This window comes from Acipenser ruthenus, chromosome 2 (assembly GCF_902713425.1).
Source record: "Acipenser ruthenus chromosome 2, fAciRut3.2 maternal haplotype, whole genome shotgun sequence".
NCBI lineage: Eukaryota > Metazoa > Chordata > Actinopteri > Acipenseriformes > Acipenseridae > Acipenser > Acipenser ruthenus.
In genome coordinates this window covers 53,394,215-53,416,242 of record NC_081190.1, presented here as the reverse complement: position 1 = coordinate 53,416,242, position 22,028 = coordinate 53,394,215, and the positions used below count along the sequence as shown (strand labels likewise).

Sequence of the window (22,028 nt, the reverse complement as noted above, 5' to 3'; positions counted from 1 at the left end):
CCCATAAATGGAACCTGCCCAGTTCCGGATGCCAGAGAGTGCTCTTGCTTGACTGAGTAGATCCAGGCGAAGTGGGATCTCCTAGGGCTGGCCTTGTAAGAGCTGGCATAGGGTCAAAAACCAGATTCTCCTGGCCACCTGGGGGCCACTAAGAGAACTGTCGCCGGGAGCAAAGGTATCAGCGGGAACGCATACAGGGGCGTCAATGGCTAGGGCGTAGATGCCGAGTGGACCAACTAAGTGGTGGAGGGAGTACCCCAGGGGGCAGTGTGTCATCTCTGCCGAGACGAAGAGATCGACCTGTGCTTTCCAGAATTGTTCCAAAATGCGCTCCACCACATGCAGGTGAAGCCGCCACTCTGATGGATGCGCACCCTCCCTGGAAAGGAGGTCCGCTGCCCAGTTCATCACTCCAGGAAGATGCAATGTTGTAAAAAGAATGAGCTGGTACCCTCCCCTGATATCGACTACTAATTCTTTAAGAAATAGAAATTAAAAGATGGTTGTTCATTGAATGAATGACATCTGAAGTAAGTTTAATGTTATGAAATGTTTAATTTAGTCTCCTGATTTAATAGTTTTGTTTTAACCCTTAGCTGTCCATTTATTCAGCGCATTTCAGGCGCGTCAGGTCCAATTTATCTTCACAATTTATTTTAGACGCACTGTTTAAAAGTATTTTATTTTCACAGTAAAACAGGTTTAAAAGGCACTGCATATCAACAGGACACTCAGTACTGCATCTCCAGCCCCACCCTCACCAAACTCCTCAATAATGTGATCCAAGTCATTATTTTATTACTATAACATCTAAAAAAGGCTCTGCAAATGTTTGTTATATTCTTTGAGCGCTGGTTGCGGAAGCAGCTATCTTGTTTGTTTATGTCCGTGTTATCTATATGATGTCGGGGCTATCAGTATTCATGAGATACACCCTTTTTTTTCGGCTCCTATCGGTCTCACTCGGCCATTTGAATGGTCCTCAGCTTTTTCCGGAGAAAGAACGACTAGAGACCTGTGTTTTACGTCTTTTTGATGATGTCGGACAGGGTCCGGAAAGGGAAAAAAGTTACTGAATTTTTTAATGTTATTAATCCCATGCTGATACAAGTTAAAGTCATGCTTGTGTCCACGCTAGCTACTATAAGTTTTGTCATGTTAAATTAAACTCTTCATAAATCCAGTTGGTTAATGATTCAGAAGTTGAATGACCATTCAACGATAGAAAAAAAATCAGTTACAGTAATTATACAATAAAAGTCTAGCTGGAACTTTATCTTTACGAGTGTGAAATATTTTTTTCTAATTACAACCACCTGTTAAACAGTAATCACTATTATTGATCTTAATGTAAACTTTTATTTTAATAGTTTCATTTGTATATCTGAAAGCATTCGATTACGGTAAATCTTTATTTCAGTTCTCCAATGTTGAAGGTTGTAGCAGCTAAAACACCCTCTGTTCTCCCTTTCTTTTAATAAACAAAACATGTTGCATTTTTAAACAGTTTTATGTTGCTTCATAATGTAGAGTGGTTAAGTCTTAATTTAAGCATTTGCCCTGCCGACTACAGATCGGTTTAAAAAAATTATCCTTAAAAAGTGTGCAGCAACAATGATCACGCCATGATGAAAAATCAATTGAAGGTACTTCCATCACATTTCCTCTTGTTCAGCTTTGAGAAGCCTTTTCAAAAGCATTTTTTTTTTCCTGCAGTAGTTAATAGTAATTAATATAGACAGAAACACAACAGAGAAGCACACATAATATATCATTGTAGGATAAGTAATAAGTAAAATAATTGTAATAAAATAACAGGGATATATGTTCTAATCCAAGGCTATTATTGTAGCATGGCCAGGTCCTGTTGTAGGTGAGTACCCAGGGTCTGGAAAGTATTTCAGAGAATACTATGGAGATTAAACTGGCCAAGTCAAGTACATACTTTTTTTTAATAGCAGTGTCTGTTACATTACACAATTCAGCCCATATTGTGCATTGTTTGACTAAGACCTTGTTTGTATCATTTGTTTATAGCGCAGGTTTGTTTTTATAAGAGCACCTCTTTTTTAGGACATCTTGAAACAAAACTCCCTCTCTACAGCAGTTAATGTATAGTGTAATATGTATTAATTCTTGCCATTTAAGGTTTAACTTAAGTGTTATATTACAGTACATGACTGAGTGATACATGCAGAGGGTACAAAGCTTGTAGTAACTTCAGCTTCTTTGTTTATGGAGAATTGTTCATATTGTATCAGTTATTTTTTAAGCTATTTAAAACAATCATGTACCGATTGCTATACATTTTAGAAGTAGTTATTCATTGGCACTCAAATTAGCTCCATTTTTTTTTACCCAGCTGTGAATGAGTACCAGCACTTTTTTTGTTGAGAATTTCACCCCTGAAAGACAGAAGCAGCAGTTTATTAAACAAACAAAGAAGCTTCAGGGCCAAATAAATACGCACGCTTAGGTTTGCCTCGGGCCTAAGCACCACCCAGGCATGCATATACTTTTGTTACAGTATCTCACCAATATTTAAAGGAGGTCTAGGTATCTTGATCAATGAGGAACCTAGTTTCTGACATAAATAGAAAGATGTATGTGTATATGTTCTTTTGACATAGAGGAAATAACTGCAAAATGAAGTAACTTTACACAGTGTAAACTCGGGGAGGGGGGGGGAAAGGGGAAAAATAATTGATATTCTAATTTAATGCAGGTTGTTGCAAGACTGTACTGAGATGAGGTCACAGAAGTGTGAGGGAAAGTTCGCACCATGTCGGACTGTAGCAAGGGCCACCTTCCACAAAAAAAAAAAATCAAAATTTGTAAAGAAGCCTCTCCTATGACTTAATTATGTAGTATACATCTATACTCTTAAGGTTCAAATTAAATTATCTTTCAGAGGAATGACACGATGGGGAGAGTTTGATGATCTTTGCCATATAGATGAAATGGAGGAAACCAAACAAGAAACTGCTGCTGAAGACACTAAGGATAACAGAGGTAATTATCAAAGCCAAGTGAGTGGAATCCGCAACAGTTTCTCAAAGGTTTCTTTGTATGTTGTCCTGTTCATAGCAATTAAGTAGTTTAAGAAAGGGGATAGTCTGCTTTGCTTCCGCCTAACTTAGGTAATTAATATTATTCCTACTGTACTTCAAATAGCCAGGTACTTATGCGGTATCTGATTTGTATAATATAGGCATTTATGGTCATTCATAGTCAACTATTTTGTCCTTCATCTCATTAAATACAGAAATACTAGATGACAGTGTCTTATAACGACATTTATAAAATGGCTTGGGTAAACAAAGTGCTCCGATTGGCTGAAAAGGATTCCAAAACATGTAAATGTCAGTACAACTGCACTGTTTGGAAGTCTCATCACACAATGTAAAAAAAGCACTTAATTTTAAAAGTAGCAATGGCGGGGTTTCCATTGTTGTGAGAATGTGATGTAGAATGCACATACCACACACATTCCTCACGCTATAGGAAGTGCGTGGCCAAGTCATAGTACAGCTTACAAGGGTGGGTAAATCGCCTTCTCACACTAAAAAGCAGCGCAGGTTTTTTTGCATGGAAACATGTCTGAAAGCCCTACCTTATGCTCACGAGGCTTTAGAAGTGAAGATCCCGTTTGTGATAACAACAAAAAATATATATCTAACTACATTCTACTGACGAGAGCCTTGCATGCGGAATTCGGATTCAGGTATTATTTATTTATTATTATTATTATTATTATTAGACTATTATGTAGTGAGAAATGTGGGCGAGTAGGGTAGCCTGTTGTAATTCTACTACCAGTATTTTAAAAATGCACTAAACATTTTGACAATCAGTTTTATATCATTAACCTAAAGTGCTGGTATTTTGGCTGGGTTTGCAGACTACCATATGGAGTCAAAAAATGTTAAGCAAATAATACAAGGATAGTACACAGCGCTTCCTTATAGAATGTTTAATTATATTTGTGTAACGTTATGTCGCTATGTTTTGTTTCCTGTAGTTTTTTATTAACTTTTTTGGAGGCCGAAATGAGGCAGGCTTCACTTGTGGTTCTTCAACACAACCTAAAAACTTCGCGGAAACCCAGTTTAGGAAAGCTGCAAATTGGAACTCAGACAGACGCATTTAAATATACCCTCAGGGATTTTAATATTAATTTGGGTAATTTGAATTTGGAAGGAGAACTTCTCTCCCTAAAAGAAAGCTACATGGAAACTCAAATTACCTGAAAGGTACCACAAAAATAGCATGAGAAAAAGGGCCCCTTTTTTTAATTTTTCAATTGAAACCCTGCCAATGAGACATTTTATAAGCACAGTAACAGAATAAGCACAATAACAAGGCAAGTGGTCATACTGATAATTGCACCTTGGTAGGGGAGCCACAGTGAGCATTTGGGTCTGGAGTTGGTTTGCATCACTGTGCCAAAACTACCCCTGAAATATTATTTTATTGCCACATATAAAACTAGAAAATAACTAGATCTGTTCCTGTCCTAAATATTTTGTTGCATTTTTCCCTTGCTTCAAAATAGGACCCTATAAGTCAAGGCACCCTCCCCAAGATCCTCATCCAAATGCATAGCTCAATTCTATGATTATATATTAAAGACATTTGAAACATTTAAATTATGAAGTCTTTTGGAATTCCACTGGTGGTTGTGTATGTATTTATTTTGTAAATCTTTAGATTATGACAGTGGGACACTGAAACCATACAGAGTTCAAGATCCAGTTGAAGAGTCACCTGTCCTGTACCGAACCATGAGTGATGCTTCCCTTGTGAAGAAAAGAGTGAAATCTAAAACAGCTGCAGAGAGACAGAGCGCTCACCAGCACAGGTGTTCAATCAATGGTCATTTTTATAACTATAAGGTTAGTCTCTGTTTGATTTGCACTTTCAAGAGTTTTCCATTTACTATTTGTGTGAGTGTTTGTAAACAGACAGTTGCCCATAAAATGTGATTTTGATTGTAATAATGAGAATATGCTCCATAGCTGTAGTAGTTACACTGTAACAAACCCATTCCTTAAGCAATGTCCAATAACTAGTATTTTGTGACAGAATTACAAGTAAACTACCCTGAATATAAACTCTCCAAAGCAGTAGGATTGCGCGACAGAACCAAGAAAAATTGCTGGGTAAGGCAGGATGGTTTACAACACATAGAAAATATTAAGAAAATTAAATCAGAAGACAGCACCAGAATTCACATAGCAGATGTTATTGAATATGTGTGGAATATTATACTTGTCAACAGAGCTATCAAACATTTGATGTACATGAGTTTTAATCAGACAGCATTTGGACCATTCACAAATGTTCAGCAGAGACCACATTAATACTAATCATATAGGGCAGATCAAGCGTTTAGTAAATGTACAGCCTAACATGCCCATGTTGATTAAAGTGCTTATCACAGAGTCCATCAGGCAGTCCTTATAGGAAAAAATGTCCATGAAACAACCACAAGCAATACTTTAAAAGTCCCAAGCTGTTATATCAGGTCCATATTGAGAATATAAATTAAGCTAGAACAGTTTAAACACAAAACAAAAAAAACAATAAACTAAATGAGACTTCTATGCAAGGTGCTCGTTAAACCCCGATAAATAAACAAAAAATCATAATAATCCCAAACAGTCAGAACAAAACAGATAATCCAGCAGCGGAAAAATAAGATTCCTCCCCATCAGGGGATCTCACCCAGTTCTTCCTTGGTCCTGTCGAGCTTGGAGTTTCCAACCAGGTAAGGAGACAAAAAGTGATGATTTGGATAATAAATGGATTAGTCACCGTTGTTGCTCTTAGGATAAAAAATAAACAATTTGAATGATGTAGATAGTATCCATTGGGCAGGCGATTAGATAACTGGTTACTTTCCAACTGGAAAATGGCAGATTAGAAAAAATACACTGTTTCTAACAACCAACAGATCATTGCTTCCCGATCTCTCTTTTATAGACAGCAACCTCCTTCAAAAAACCCTGCTCTTTCCTCCAAACACTCTGCATCCACACAAAACCACACCCGAAAAAGAACCACCCCCTTCCCAGGAAGTAATAGCCATATTTAAAGGGCTCCCAATTAAGATACTTAGACAATGATAAATCAAGCTCAATAAGCCCTTTGCCAAGGCAATTAGCAACACCTGACTCTAATTAGAACGTCCATGTGGAAATTTAGGAAAAGATCATTCAGTTAAAACAAGAGAGACCAGTGCAGAGATAAACCCCTTACCAAAAACTGACAGTAAATTGATATAGCTTCACCTAAATTTTACCTTATGAATCTGAAAGGCCCACTTTAGAAACGAGGGCAAAATTACTTATTTAGCAATTGAATAGAGAATTAACTTAACCTGGCCAGGTATTCTGATACTCAATTAAGAGCAGCAGGCAGCAAATTACTTATGCTGCATTCATGTAGCTAGTTCTACAACACTATAACAGCATGTAGAATTTAAGTAGACATTATGCACTTCATTAATTCCTGCTGTTCTTAATATTATACATACACTAAGAAATTGATGAGAATAATAGGCTAAATATATAGTATGCAACTGTCTAGATGTATGTGTGCATTATTATTTGTTTATTTAACAGACGCTTTTATCCAAGGCGACTTACAGAGACTAGGGTGTGTGAACTATGCATCAGCTGCAGAGTCACTTACAATTACATCTCACCCAAAAGACAGAGCACAAGGAGGTTAAGTGACTTGCTCAGGATCACACAATGAGTCAGTTGCTGAGGTGGGATTTAAACCGGGGACCTCCTAATTACAAGCCCCTTTCTTTAACCACTGGAACACACAGCCTCCTATGCATGTCACAGAGATGGCTTGTGGGTGACGTCAAATCAGGAAATACAGACACAGTACTACGGGGATGAAGCGCTGGTGCACGTATTTATTGTAAATGAAATATTTAAACAAAACAAAACACTTTTCACACAAAAAGGCACGATGACCAAAACAAACAGACAACACACAGTGAACAAGTATCGTGTTGGTTTAAAGTCAGCACGAGTAGCAATTGTTTAGTTTAAGTATCTCAGTTCTTACTTGTCTCGTTCCTCCTCTGAACAACCCCAACCCCATTCAGCCAAAGCTGCGGTTTTTATACATGTGACCATCTCCAGATTAGTAATAAATGAATCAATCGATCTGAAGATGGTTACATTCAGCACCAGAGTTTTTAATTTGCGTGGCCGACAGTCATTTTGTCAATAATCATTAACTGCCGATTCATGAGCTGTCTGGCAGAGACGAGCTGCTAACCCTGCCTCTGCCAGAACACACTGAAACCCAACCATAATACAGTACATTAAATCACCTGTGCTACATAACCCAAATAATACATTTTAAATCATAACACAATAATAGACAATACAAACAATACAAAATAAACCAAAATACACACAAGGTAGGGGTGTACACCATCACAGTGCAATGTTAGTTTATGACTTTATTGGCTATAGTCTCTAGGGCTTTATTATATAAGTGTAATCATGCATTAATAAACACTTGTTTTCCCATTGGTTTTCAAATGTAATAAACTGATAACTTTGTTTTTCTTTTTAGACCTCTGTCTTTACGCCAATATTTGGGTCTGTGACCAATGTAAGGATAAACACTAGAATGACGACACAAGAAGTTATAGTTCAACTTCTTCAAAAATTTAAGGTAAACTTACAACTTATATTCATAATGATCTATAATTAACATATATTAAAAAAAACAGGAAAATAAATAACAACTGGGTGCTGATGTTTGTTAAATTTTCCTCCAGTTTGATGAGTAATATACAGTACCTCCTCAGAAAACATATTCACTATCATTTTGGAGATGTTTACAAAACCTTAACTCTCACTTTTGTTATAGGCTGCTTTTAAAATTAGTGTAAATTATAAAAGCTTTATATTTATTTGTATCCTTTCATCAGGTGGAAAATGATCATCACGAATTTGCACTTTATTGCATTCATGCAAGCGGGGGTAAGTGATATATATATTTATTATTATTATTATTATTATTATTATTATTATTATTATTATTATTATTATTATTTATTTCTTAGCAGACGCCCTTATCCAGGGAGACTTACAATTGTTACAAGATATCACTTTATTTTTACACACAATTACATTATTTTTTTACACATTATTTAGTATAGTATATATGTTAGGACTGGGGTTAATTGACATTTTGAGAACCCCAAAATCTTTTTGTGTTCGACTCAGGGTTCCCAATCAAGTACGAAATGTAACCATTACCATATGGGTGTTTACCTGCTAAAGACCCTGAACCTGAATAAATTCTATCAAAGCTGCATACAGTGCCTGTGACGCAGTCATGTCCGCCCCGAGGGCATATAAGGACTGCCTGCACAGATCACAACATCTTTTTTCCTTCCAGAGGACTAAAACCTGACGGGCGCGTCATAGACAGATGAGTACTTGTTACTTTTATCTGTGTATTTACTCGCTATTGTGTATTACACTAATTAATGCGATAATTATTGACGTTGTATTAGTTTACTAATTACACAAAATTGTTTGCACACAGCTTGTTGTTTGTTACGTCCCACAGCGGCCTTGTGTCCCATGTGAAGCTGGCGGCTATTGATTTCTGTGAGAAAATGTCTTTCTCTTGTCTTTTTTTTTACAGTAACACGAGCACAGCTGCTCGGCTCAGCAGCTCTGCGTTAACCAGGATACGCATTCTGGGTCAAAATAATTGTAGTCTCTTCCACAGTATCACATTGCTGTCTTGGTGACTTACGAAAGCTGTTAGGGCTCTAACAAGCAGGTATCCCCCAGTCATATTCGTACTGTCTGTGTGTGGTTTTGCCAGCTTATGCAGGTGGGCATCCCTATATACGGCTTCCTGTGGTAACGCAAACTGAGTAGTTCTGTATGTCATTGACCCGCTCTGTACCTAACAGGGAACGAGGTAGCGAACCATACCGACAGTGCCATATCATACCGACCCAGTGCTAAGGGACTGAACCAACCCAACACCATCCCAGTTCCGACTTACTACCGACCTGTCTTAACATCCCCAGTCTTGTACCAAGCAGGCCTTGCTGACAGCCCAGTTGCTGTCTTTATCACACGAGGCAGCAACTGTACATTCTTACTGTACATTGCTTGCTATTTTCATAGTGCCTTGGTTTTATCCCTGTGACGCATGCAAGGCCAGACTGCCTGTGCAGCAGATGCTCTTCCTGCCTGTTGTTTCCCGGTCTATGGACACCATATATAGGGTGCACGATTTGGAGCTGGGCCTGGCCCAGTTCCGCCAGTGGCTTCTATTGCTGCGTTGGTACAGGCACCTAATTTAGCGCTCCTGTCGAAGGATGCTATATGCCCCAACAAGCAGTGTGGAGTCTGAAAGAAGTGATCCTTACGCGTGCCTATTCAGCCAGTATGTTTGCCGCATGGCTGGGCAACTATAACAGCATTCTGGTAGCCTACCAGTCACATTTGCTGCGGTCCCTGTCTGACAACCACAGCCATCACCACTACAGCTGGATGAGGCAGCTGCACACAGGCAGCACACTGGACCTGTTTGATGAGGGGAAATCCCCCTCTACATTAAAGATCTATCTGGCAGCCATTCAGCTTGACATGTCAAAACTAACTCGGTCTCCCCAGGAGCTCACTTCCTGGCAGGGCCATTTTTAAAAGGAGGATATTGTTCCTCACGGGAGGCTTAACGTGGTGCTTGATGCATTCACGAAGCCTCCATTTGAGCCTTTGCATTCATCTAAGTTGAAATTTGTATCTCTCAAAGCGACTTTATTGCTCGCAGTCACCTCTGCAAAGTGGCCGAGTGAGATGCAGGCATTTTCTATTTTGAAAGCCTGTTTAACTTTTGCAGAAGCTAGGACAAAGGTTACGCTTTGTACCAATCCTGCTTTTTTTATTTAATCTTATTTCATGTCAACCAGTCTGGAAATGGAGGCTTTCCATCCACCTCCTTTCCAGTATTATGTTGACAGGACAAACTTGGAGGCAGTCCAAACAGTTTGTCTGTTATGGGGCAAAGTCCCATGGTCAAGCACTGTTAAACAAAGGCTGTCCAAATGGATAACAGGCACAGTCAGGACTGCCTATGAGTTGGCCAACTTGCTCTCTCCAGAAAAGCTCACTGTTCATTCCACCAGGGGCATGGCAACTTCGTGGGCTTTATTCCAGGGTACACAGGTATAAAAATCTGCAGATCTTCTGTGTTCGGGGTGGGTGTTTGGAAGGAGGAATGTGAGCAAGAGAGCGAGCGGAAAGAAAATTTAAAACAAAAGTAAAAATAAAAGAAAGCAATTGCCAGCACGGTATTTGTTTTGGTATTTGTGTTCGATATTTGTTTTTGTTTAAATATTTTATTTCGCTGTGTGAGCAGTGAGCAGTGTTTTCACCCGTACTACCTGCCTGTGTGTCTCTATCAGCTGTCTGGTCTGGGGATGTCATCACTCGGTTATCCTGTCACACGTGGTGTCCAGAATGGGATATAGCGCTTCCACGGACCCAGGCCATTTTTGAAAAGGTTTATGTTGTAGAGGATGAAGGAAGGTTCATGGTGCCTGCACTTCACAGAGGCAGTACAGAAGAGGTCCTGTCCAGAGGGGAAAGGAAGAGCCACCTCTCTAGAGAGGAATGGAAAGGTATGAGGGCTGGCTGAGGGACCCCAGCACCCCCTGTGGCTGAGAACAGAGGGAAGACACTTACTGGGGAACAGCAACCTGGATATCCTCCTGGATTTCGTCCAACTGAAGCCAGGAATCCAGCACAAAGGGATCAGCAGAGGGTATCCATGGCTAATGGAGGCCTTGGAGGCAATGACACAGGTCATGGACTGGGTCTACCAGCAGGGAGAGACACAACAGTCCCAGTATCCTTCTGCCTGTGCTATGGGCATGAGGAGGACAGCTGCCCGGAGGCTGACTGGGACACGGACACAGACACGGATATGGAGTGGGAGGAGCCCGAGCATCCAGTACCCAGAAGGGGGGAGTCCGAGCGTCCAGCACCCAGAAGGGGGTAGCCGGAGAGTCCAGCACCCAAGAGGGGGAGGCCAAGTGTCCTCAGCCCAAGAGTGGGTAGCCGGAATGTCCACAGCCCAAGAGGGGGAGTCGGAGCATCCACAGCCCAAGAGGGGGGAGGTTGAGTGTCCAAAGCCCGAGGGGGGAGCCGGACCGTCCACAGCCCAAGAGGGGGGAGCCTGGACTGTCCACAGCCCAAGAGGGGGAGCCGGACCGTCCACAACCCAAGAGGGGGAGCCGGAGCATCCACAGCCCAAGAGGGGCGAGGCCGAGCGTCCACAGCCCAGGAGGGGGGAGCCGGACCGTCCACAGCCCAAGAGGGGGAGCCAGAGCATCCACAGCCCAAGAAGGGGAAGTCCGCATGTCCAGAGCCCAAGAAAGGGAAGCCCTCCAGTGACCAAGGGAGAGCCGCATCAATCCCTAGTGACCGAGGGAGTGCTGCACCAGTCTGCAGTGACCAAGGGAGAGCCGCACCAGTCTCCAGTCTCCAGTCGGATGGAGAGCTGCACCAGTCTCCAGAGACAGAGGGAGACTACCTGCTGCCTCCGCCTCCACTGCAAGAGGGAGACTACCTGTTGCTTCTGCCTCCACCACAAGAGGAAGACTACCTGCTGCTCCCGCCTCCACCGCTAGAGAGAGGTTACCTGCTGCTCCCGCCTCCAGCACTAGAGGGAGACTGCCCACTGCTCCTGCCTCCACCACCAGAGGAGCTGGAGCTACCTCCCGAGGGTCTGCTACTGCTGTAGTCTCCTGAGGGCCCACTGCTGCCGTCGCCTCCTGAGGGACTGCTCCTGCCCCGTCCTGCAGAACCTAGGACTGCGGACAGAAATTCTGTTGTTGGAGCCTCAGAAAAGGGAGCCGCTGGCAGCAGAGAATGGGGGGGTGAGAAGACCACCTCCACCCGTAGCAGTTTCATTGCCAGAGTGTGCAGTGCCATTGCTAGTGTCCCAGGCTGAAAGCAGCATGGCCGCTGCCAGCTCCAATGCCACGTCCAGAGTGCCCAGTGCCTCTGCTACCGTCGGAGTGTCCCACGCTGAGGGCAGCATTACCACTGCCCACGCCAGCACCACTTCTAGAGTGCGCTGCACCGGTGCAAGATCTGCCTTGGCTGGAGGGGCCAGCCTAGATGCTGACAGCATTTCCGCTGACAGGATTGCCTTGGCCGGAGCAGCCAGCCTGTTTGCTGTCAGCATGGCTGCTGCCAGTGTTGGCATTAGAGGAGTACCTAATGGACCCATTATTGCCCTGGGCCAGGACTATAACCAGGACTGTTGGAACTTTAAGAGGGTAGGTGGCCGTTGGGGCCAGGTGTGCTGTGCATAAGTTGGGGGGGGTGGGGTATGTGGCAGGGCAGAAGAAAAGCCCTGCACATAATTAGAGGGGGCAAGGCATGTAAATTAAATGTGTTGTGTTTGTTTGGCACAGATGAATGTGCTGTAAATAGTGTATTGTTTTGGTTTTAGAATGGGTGTTGTTGTTGTGTTATGATTTAAAATGTATTTTGTGTTCATTTAAAAATACAATGTTTTTTTCTTTGCTGTTGTTTGGGAGTGTGGATGGGGTTGAAAGCCCCATCCCTGTAAACTCATGTAGAATGTGACCACCTCCAAATTGAATAATTTAGTGTTAATCCGGAGATGGTCACAGGTATAAAAACCTGCAGCTCTTCTGTGTCTGGGGTGGATCTTTGGAAGGAGGAATATGAGCGAGACAGTGAGCGGAAAGAAAATCTAAAATGAAAGTAAAAACAAAAGAAAGCACTTGCTACTCGTGCTGGGTGGACCAGCATGGTATTTGTGTTCGAGATTTGTTTTTGTTTCAATATTTTATTTCGCTGTGTGAGCAGTGTTTTTTTTCTTTTTGTATATCCTTTTGATTTATTTTTTTGTTTCAATAAAAACGGCGCACCAGTGCTTTCACCCGTTGTACACCTGCCTGTGTGTCTCTGTCAGCTGTCTGGTCTGGGGACGACACCACTCAGCTATCCTGTCACTGGTAGCCCAGTAAATACATTGCAGACCTATGTTTTAAATACAATTATAAACCCTCCAATTTGTTTATTTATTTATTTCCATTTCAAAAGTACAAAGCTGATCTTCTTCAGATCTACTTTGGGTAAAGTGATTTTTCTGCATTGCGATGGGGTCATTCGCAAGACAACTCCATGCCGAAGACGAAAAGATTTCAGGGCTCTACAAATGTCAATTAACCCCAATTCATACATAACTTGAAAAACAGGGTAGAACTTAAAGTAAAAGAAAAAGTAAAGGAGACAAGCATTTAGTCTTGTGACATTACACTGATGAAGGTTTAAATTAACATACAGTGTAACACTAGGCTTTCTGTCCACTTTAGCTATAACATACATCTAAATACTTACACAATGAATGTATTATATAAATGTCATTAAAAAGTAAAGAAATATATATAAACAAAAATTATCCCACAGAAAAAAGGAAGCTAAAAGAATCGGATTTTCCCTTGTGGGAAAGGCTTCTGCAGGGACCTTCAGCTATTACACAAATATTTTTAATGGACAGGGACGAACAAGAAGTAAGCAATGATGTAAGTATGATATTTTGCATTATTTGCATTGGTATCCTTTTGCCAGCATAACAGTCGTGACATTTAATTTGTTTTTAGTAAACCACATCACAAGAGCTTACATGTTTCAGATTTGTAAGCATAAATTATTGAGTTGAAGCAATGACTAAGCAAACGGATTTAGAAGCACTTAAAAGTCATATTATGGGAAAAATGGAAACTACCCAATAAATTACATAGATTTTACTCAAGTTGAAATTGCTGATAATTTCCAGGGGCTTTGATTAAATGTGTCACATAACAAATAAAACAATGTGATAGATCCCTCATGTTTACCTTTACTAATCCTGTTTATACTGTGAATAAAGTTTGTCTAGGGATCTAAACAGTCCATAACACAATGCACAGTGAAAAAGATTCCCCCATAACAAACCCACAACCATATTTTAATTCTCATGTAACATTTATTAAATATGAAATATTTGTAAACTATGATAAGAAGGGAGTTCATCTTTATAATTATCATCTTAAATGTTTGATCTATATATATTATAGGCTGCTCTCTAGTGTACACATAATCTATCACACTCACAAAATAATGCTAAATAAGCCCCAATCACACCATTTGTAGAAATTTGCTGAATTTTTCGGTTTTGTTCAATGAGCTTTATATTACTTGCATTATTTTTCCAGCACATTCTGTTAATTGTACGCTGTACTAAAACACATAAAACATTTTCTTTATGTACCATACTTTTTGTTTCAATAAACCAATTTAGCATAGAACCCATGATTATTAGGGGTCTACTTAAATAGTGGAGAATTTACATATTTTCCCCGGTTACGTTATGGAATAAAATTAGGATTTTTGCAGACATTCCTTACTAAAGTGGAGTGCTGTCATTTGTTAAAGGCAAGCATGCAACATCCCCCAGCAGTTGCTGCCGACATTCTCTGTCTGGTGTGGACATGCCCATACATTGAGACTACATGTTCTGCATCCACTGAATTGGTTGGAAGTGTAAGGCAAAGTTATACAGATGTGGAAATCAATTAGAAACAGTCTCAAAATGTGGTTACCCTCAAAGGCATCAGGCATTCTTTAATAAAGGACATATATAGAAAGGTTATAAAAAGTAAGCAGCAGGTTGTTTGAAGTGAGGTGGTTGTGCTAGATTGTACCTGTAGTACTGATTTAACTTGGATACAACTGACAGGAATACGTTTTGTCTGTGCTGACTTTGTTTTCTGAAAGCTGTTGTTTGTTTTACGTTCTGTTCAGCAGCCTCTGTAGTAGCCTTTCGTTTAATGTGTGATTCTGAAGCTAAATAGCGATCAATTGTATTTTCTCCAAAGACACATTACAAGATGTGCAAAACAATTTCCTGCATCTGCATGTAAAGTTTATTTGGGAAATATCTTGACACGATCATCAGCCAAAATATACTTTCCTTTTTTTGCTTTGTCGTCCATTTTTAGTATTTTACCTCCAATGCTGAAAACTAGATTTTAGCAATTTAAATCAAAATAACAATGCAACACTGACTTTGTCCTACCTCCTACTGTACAGTACAGGTCACAGAAAAGCCAGTACAGACGCACTGATAAGCTGATTAAAACATCGTTGTCATATGTACAGCAAACAAGAAAGTTAATCGCTTTAGAGTTTTTTTAAATGGTATTTGTCTAATTACTTTTTTTTTTTTTACTTTTCTTTCTTTGATTTCCTCTTTCTATGTCAGTCCAAACGCACACAGTTGTTACTTAAGACTACTTTGCTTTTTATGGTGTGTTCAATTGCTAAAGTTCCTGATTGCACCACTAAATTGAACCTGGTTTCAGCGGGTCTTAACGCAGTGCTCAGTTGTCTATTTGGGACCCCATTGCGCTGTCATCAGAATTGCTTTGGCGAATATGTTAATGATACCACGCCCTGAAATTTATGCCGACCCGTGGTGATGGGGCAGGTGCTCTATAACGGTGTAAGTCTTCAGAATACCATTTCAGCGCAGTGGGGGGTTTTTTACATCTTCGCTCCATTTATGCGCCACAGAATCGGGGGCAAGCGCAAATAGTGCTTGCACTTGCATTCATGCTGTGATCAGAATATAGCCCTATGAGTCTGTTTAATTGATAATGTAAAAAAAAGGCAGCTCCTTATTTTTAATTCAAACTGAACACAAAACTTGAGTTCAGTTCAATTGCTTTACCTGGATTTAAAATCTTAATGACTTGTTGCAAAAATGTTCTAACCTGTTTTGCAAATAATAGTTTCAATTGAAATCAATTTAACTTCATTCACTGTTTGCGTTCAATTAAAAATAAGGAGCTGCCTTTTTTACATTATCAATTAAACAGAATCATAGTTTCAATCAAGTTGCAGGAGACAAAACTAAAGTGAACTTGTTTCACAATCTTTTCCAAGAGTTTAATTGAATGGAGTCAGCTCAAAAAAAGAGGCATCACGTGATCAACAATAAAAAAACAAAAATGAAGCGCCCTAGGCATGGAATATCACTCGTGCCAAACGTCCTTATTTAGATGAATGAATCTTTTTATAAAATTGGAGTGTTGGCACTAGACTAGAGAATGCATGTTTAAATGTTATATTGCAGGTCTAAAATTGTATTTACATATCTTACATCTTGTCATGAGCAGGTACTGTAATCTCTTTCAAAATAAATACAGTGCATTTGTCATCTACAAAGCTCTCAAAAGTATTTCATACACGCAGCAGTCATACAAATTTCTTTTTTTTTTTTTTTTTTTTTTTTTAAACTGAGCATTCAGATCTTCAAGGGAAGAGCTTGTCAAAAAGAATCTTTACAAAAATGTGTGTTTCTACGTGGTGTATTTGGTGAAATCACGGCAGTTTCTTGCATCATAATAACTGCATATATTTTATTTAAAGTGCATAATACATACAGTATAAACAGAAATAATGGAAAAAAACAGTGTTACATTTAAAGTTTAATACACTGTAGATCTACAGTACAATAAACATTACACAGAAACTGTAAGGCTCTGCAATGTTCTCTCTTGTTCTTGTATATTTTGCTGACATCAAGCAATAACAACTACTGTACTGCACAGTGTAAGTGCAATATTCCATTATAATGTTCGAGATAATTTTAAAAAAAAATGTTTAAAACAATGCTAGTATTTAAAATGTCTTGCTTGCAAACATTTCATGTTTTACAGTATGTGTCTTGTGACTCTCGGCCATATGAAAATTTTGGTAAGCGGCTCATAGGGTCAGGAAGTTTGGCCACCCCTGTAATGTAGCAAATACCTAGATAAAGAAAACAGACTACGTAATACTAAAAAGTATTATTTATTAGAAGTTACAAAATTTGAAAAAAAAAATAAGAGCAAAACTTCAGCACTTGTACCAAACATTACACGATTGTATATATCAAACACCAACAAAATAGCATCTAAAGCCTTTGACATAATTCTAGATATACGCACCCTGAATTTCAATAAAAAAGCATAATTACTATCCTTTTTATTGTGTAGATTTGAGCAGCAGTCAAATAATCCAGTAATTGTCGTTGTTTCTAGAATTTGGAAGAAAAATAAGTTTGATGTCCTCCCTCAGCAATGATTCGATAGTTCTGTAGTTAACTTTTAGGGGATCACAAAAAAAAAGGTTCAATACAGAGAGTCCAAAGCTGTTACAGTATTAATTAGCATTAGTAGGGATTTTTACTAATGGAACTACTTTTTTTGCTTGAATGCTAAGATTGAAGTAGCTTGCAAGTAGTATTTCAGCATTCCAAAATAGCGTCTTTTGTAGCTTCGGGGATCGCCTCAGAACACAGGGTGGTGATTCGTCTTAATTAGGACTGTAGAGCATAGAGAGCCTTTTTCCTGGAGAAACAATGGTTTGTATGTCTAACCAAAAATAGGGTGTTTCTGGACAAGCCAATCACACAAGTAAAACTTAACTTCCAATGAATAACAGCAGTCTAGTTTACATGCCACTGTAATTGGTCCATTTGAAGCGGGAGTGTTTCATGACTCACTTTTGGTTCACGCCCCGATGTACATGTTTTAATGATTAGCTGGCTTTGTATCTTAATAGTTTCTTTCCCCGCCCCCTCCCTGGAAGACAAATGTTTGTTTAGGAGTTATAATTTTTTAAAGAATATAACTTGGGTTAGGTATTTTATAGTTTATTGAGCATTTCTGTTATGATCTCTTGAAGAAATCTCCTCTCTTTACATACTAAATATGTAATAGTGCTTTTTTGATTAAAGAAATATTCATTGGCCGTAGCGAATTTCATGACGGTGGTTTCTGCGTTTTTAAGAATATGTCAGCACAAACTTGCACATTTTATGTCCAGGGTAGTTGAGATGTGTATTGTTTACTTGATGGCTCTGATCTACCACAGCGGGATATCTTCACCCACCATCTGCTATGATAAGAATCTTTATCACCTGTATGTTATCAGTGAGAGTTTTAAGTAGTATCTCTTGTGAGAGCTTTGAAATAGAGACAGAGACCCCATTCACACTTGCAATCTAAGACGGACCAAAGGGCCGCCTTTTCCCATATGTGAACACTCCAAAAAAGAAAAGGCAGCCCAGGGCTTACAAATGTATGAACACAAAGCAGACTAGGGCCGCCTTTTCGTATCACATGACCAATGTGGTTACATAGCTCAGTAGACACTCCCATACTCTCATACATGCGAAAGGTAAAAATAAAGCTGAATGCTCTGCTAGCCAAACGGCAGTGGATCAATATTGATTGGTAATTATTTGTACGTCATACAACTTTAATTATAAAAATATTAAATAAATACAAAAATCTACAGGGTTAATGTTCAGGTTCAGGTTTCTTTCACATAATATACGAGCTGCAGTGCATTCATAATTATGCTTAACTTGTCACAATTGAGCTTTTCTTCCTGTCATTTAGTAACTAAGAGATGAATATAAAAACTGCAGGATTGTGGATCTCAATAATGATCAATAATGCTGGAGACTTGGCTGATTCTTGAAATGTATTTTTGTTTACAACTGTAAGTCGCCCTGGACAAGGGCGTTTGCTAAGAAATAAATAATAATAATAAAAATAATAATAATAATAATGTGATTGGAGGTGGGGGTAAGCTCAGACCGTCACCCCGTTACCCACCATAACATTAAGTCAAAATAGTCAATAATATGATATTTTTATATATACCATACAATTGCTACTGTTATGCACTGTAAAAATATGTATTAATAAGAAACATCTGCTGCAAGGATTACTGAGTGCAGACTATCATTCCATAAAAAAATTTAAAAAATAAGCAATTTGCCATATTTTAGGCCAGCTTTTCAGTCACATATGTGAATGCACAAAGGCTCCTTAAACCACAAATATGAATGGGTTTGCTGACCTAAATCTGAGGCGGCCCTGAGCCAGCCCAGTAGTGTGAACGGGGTCTAAGCTTTACATGTCCTTCGGTTACCTCCAAAGAGAGAGTCCAGGCTGATAATAAACATTCTTTGAATTTCTCTTGGACAAAATATCTCCTTCTATAGAAGTCTGCTTAGCAAGATTTTTTTTTTAATTCAAATATATTATACGTTATTTTTTCTATTACAATTTCAAATGCGCAATAAGCATCTTTGTTTGGTGGTTGTCTGCTGTCCATGAACATTTATTTTTCTCTTCAGGTGGCTCAGTATCTTCAACTGGAAATGCCCCTTTTGAAAATCATTCTTGATAAGTTAAAGGATGAGGAAAACCGGGAGATTCAAAGGATTGTTACAAAGTAAGTTTAAAATGTTAAGTTATGCTCGCGAGTGGCGCATCCAGTAAAGGCGCTCCGCGCAGGATGTGCCCTATAGCCTGGAGATCACAGGTTCGAATCCAGGCTATGTCACAGCTGACCGTGACCGAGAGTTCCTAGGGGGCGGCGCACAATTGGCTGAGCGCTGCCCGGGTAGGGAGGGCTTAGGTCGGCAGGGGAATCCACGGCTCACCGCACATCAGCGACCCCTGTGGCCGATAGGGCGCCTGTGGCTCTGCAGCGGAGCCGCCAGATCTGTGTTGTCCTCCGGCACTATAGGTCTGGTGGCATTGCTGTGGATCTGCAGTGCGAAAAATGACGGCTTGGCAGGAGCACGTTTCGGAGGACGAGTGTTCCAGCCTCCGTTTCCCGAGTCGGGGCTGAGGGTTGTGAGCGGTGAGCCGGGGATACAGATAATAATTGGGCATGCTAAATTGGGGTGAAAACCGGGGTAAAATAATTGGCGACGACTAAATTAAAAAAAAAAAAAAAAAAAGTTAAGTCATGTAAATATAAGTCAGTTTAGTTCAAATCATCCAATGACAAGACACACAAAGACGGGTATGTAAAGCTGCTAATTTACGAGATCATCACAATTTGAAAACGTAATTGTAAATGGCAATTATGTGGTTTAAATACGTATTTTTTAGGTTATGTGGATAGCTTACAGAATAATATTGGTAACGCTACATACCAGTCTTCGTATGTCTTTTTTTTTTTTTACTGGAGCAGGAAAATACCAAGTCTCAGAAACATACTCAACATACATATGAAACAGGAGCTCAATGGAAGTCTAATGATAGATACACACATGCATGGCATATCTATTGACCGTTTATTAACATGTAACTAAACTTCAGCAAATTATGAATTGCACATTTATTAAATACTTATTTATGACACTCAAAATAGAGAGTTACCTAAGAAATTCTTATTGTATTATTATTTTATTTACTTATTTATTGGTAATTATTATTTTACAGTATGGATTTTTTTTTACAGGTACCAACAGCGCAAGAGAAACATCACACAACAAATCCATTCAAAAAATATGCCAAAGACTGAAACAACTGTATAAAAGATGAGATCATCTCAACTTACAAAATAGCTGTTATTACACAAAGAATATGTTCACAATGCAGTCAACACGCTCTAAAACAAAAATAATTGCTGATTCAGTAATGTACTTCAGGCTAACGTGTGTAACATTGTTCAGAAGTCTATTTATAAAAGCCTTTTTCAGTGTTACAAAAGTGCTACCTAAAAGGCAGAACTAGCTCTATTAACAAAGCATAGAAGGGACAGATGTTTTGGACCACTTTTATATATATATATATATTAGGGGTTTTAATTATTTATCGATAAATCTTGTCTACCTGAGTGCGGTATCAAAAAATGGCGCACGAAAAATATATCTTGAACACTGGCAGAGGGTTCTATATTACCAAGATACTCAACTCTGCCTTTACTTCCATTACACAGCATGCAGGGGATCATGGGATATAAAGAGAGCTTCAGGGCTATTTTTCTAATTAGTCTATGGAGGGCGGTCAGATTGGGACGATTTTCTCAGTGTTTAATGAACCTGGTGAATGATGACATAACGTAATTGATAAGAAAAATGAACACAGTCCTTCATCCGCGCATGCTCAGTTAAGATCACAGGTTTTCTAGTGCTGTGTAAAAATGTTTTGATTTATTTACAGCAGTAGTATGGTAATAAGCGGTATTTTTGCTGTAGTAATGCAAATGTAGTTTCTATTTTTAATATTAATTTCATGAAATATGATGTGAAATAATTCATAATTGCCTTATTTAATGATATAAAAAACATCTCCAATAGAGTTTATTAAAATAAATATTGCAAAACGGTAATCAGTTGATAAGGGTCTTTGTTTTATTAATGTATTTTAATATATTTACAGAGAAGTTACAGTAGTAAATTATATAAATACAATTTGATAAAAAAAAACAAAAAATATATAAAAACTGATGTCTAATACCGTTTTAAATCCAATAAATCCATGTTTTATAACTGCATCTGCTGTGCAAAGATCTAATCTCTGCTTTCTATGCACGCACCATCTCTGGTACTGCGTTTATAAAAGTGCATTTTTCGTATCATTTATGGTATGTCATCATTAACACAGGTTATGCTTTTCGTCAAGACACCCTGGACAGCTCAATCAGTCATCACTCCATTGACTCTCAATAGAAAGACCCTGGGCTGCTCAATCGGTCACCACTCCATTGACTCTCAATAGAAAGACCCTGGGCAGCTCAATCCGTCACCACTCCATTGACTCTCAATAGAAACCACTCCATTGACTCTCAATAGAATGACACCCTGGGCAGCTCAATCCGTCACCACTCCATTGACTCTCAATAGAAAGACACCCTGGGCAGCTCAATCCATCACCACTCCATTGACTCTCAATAGAAAGACCCTGGGCAGCTCAATCCGTCACCACTACATTGACTCTCAATAGAAAAACAAAAGACACCCTGGGCAGCTCAATCCGTCACCACTACATCATTAAAAAGACACCCTGGGCAAGAGTAAAACAGACTTTTTAAAATATTTTTAAACATCAACAAAATCAGCTCAAAGCAGCTCATGTTTCCCAT

The 22,028-nt window shown here is 39.3% G+C and overlaps 1 protein-coding gene across 2 annotated transcripts in view; it reads left to right on the top strand.

Moving 5' to 3' along the window:
- Window positions 1–21,827, top strand: part of rassf6 (Ras association domain family member 6) — a 57,759-nt gene extending 35,932 nt beyond the window's left edge. For both annotated transcript variants that reach the window (XM_034013479.3, XM_034013478.3), the window contains exons 5-11: window positions 2,912–3,012; window positions 4,711–4,895; window positions 7,606–7,707; window positions 7,967–8,018; window positions 13,515–13,630; window positions 19,285–19,382; window positions 20,403–21,827. In XM_034013479.3, the coding sequence (XP_033869370.1) occupies window positions 2,912–3,012; window positions 4,711–4,895; window positions 7,606–7,707; window positions 7,967–8,018; window positions 13,515–13,630; window positions 19,285–19,382; window positions 20,403–20,478 (730 nt within the window). In that variant the 3' untranslated portion in view covers window positions 20,479–21,827. The remainder of the gene's footprint in view (window positions 1–2,911; window positions 3,013–4,710; window positions 4,896–7,605; window positions 7,708–7,966; window positions 8,019–13,514; window positions 13,631–19,284; window positions 19,383–20,402) is intronic.
- Window positions 21,828–22,028: the final 201 nt, after the last annotated feature.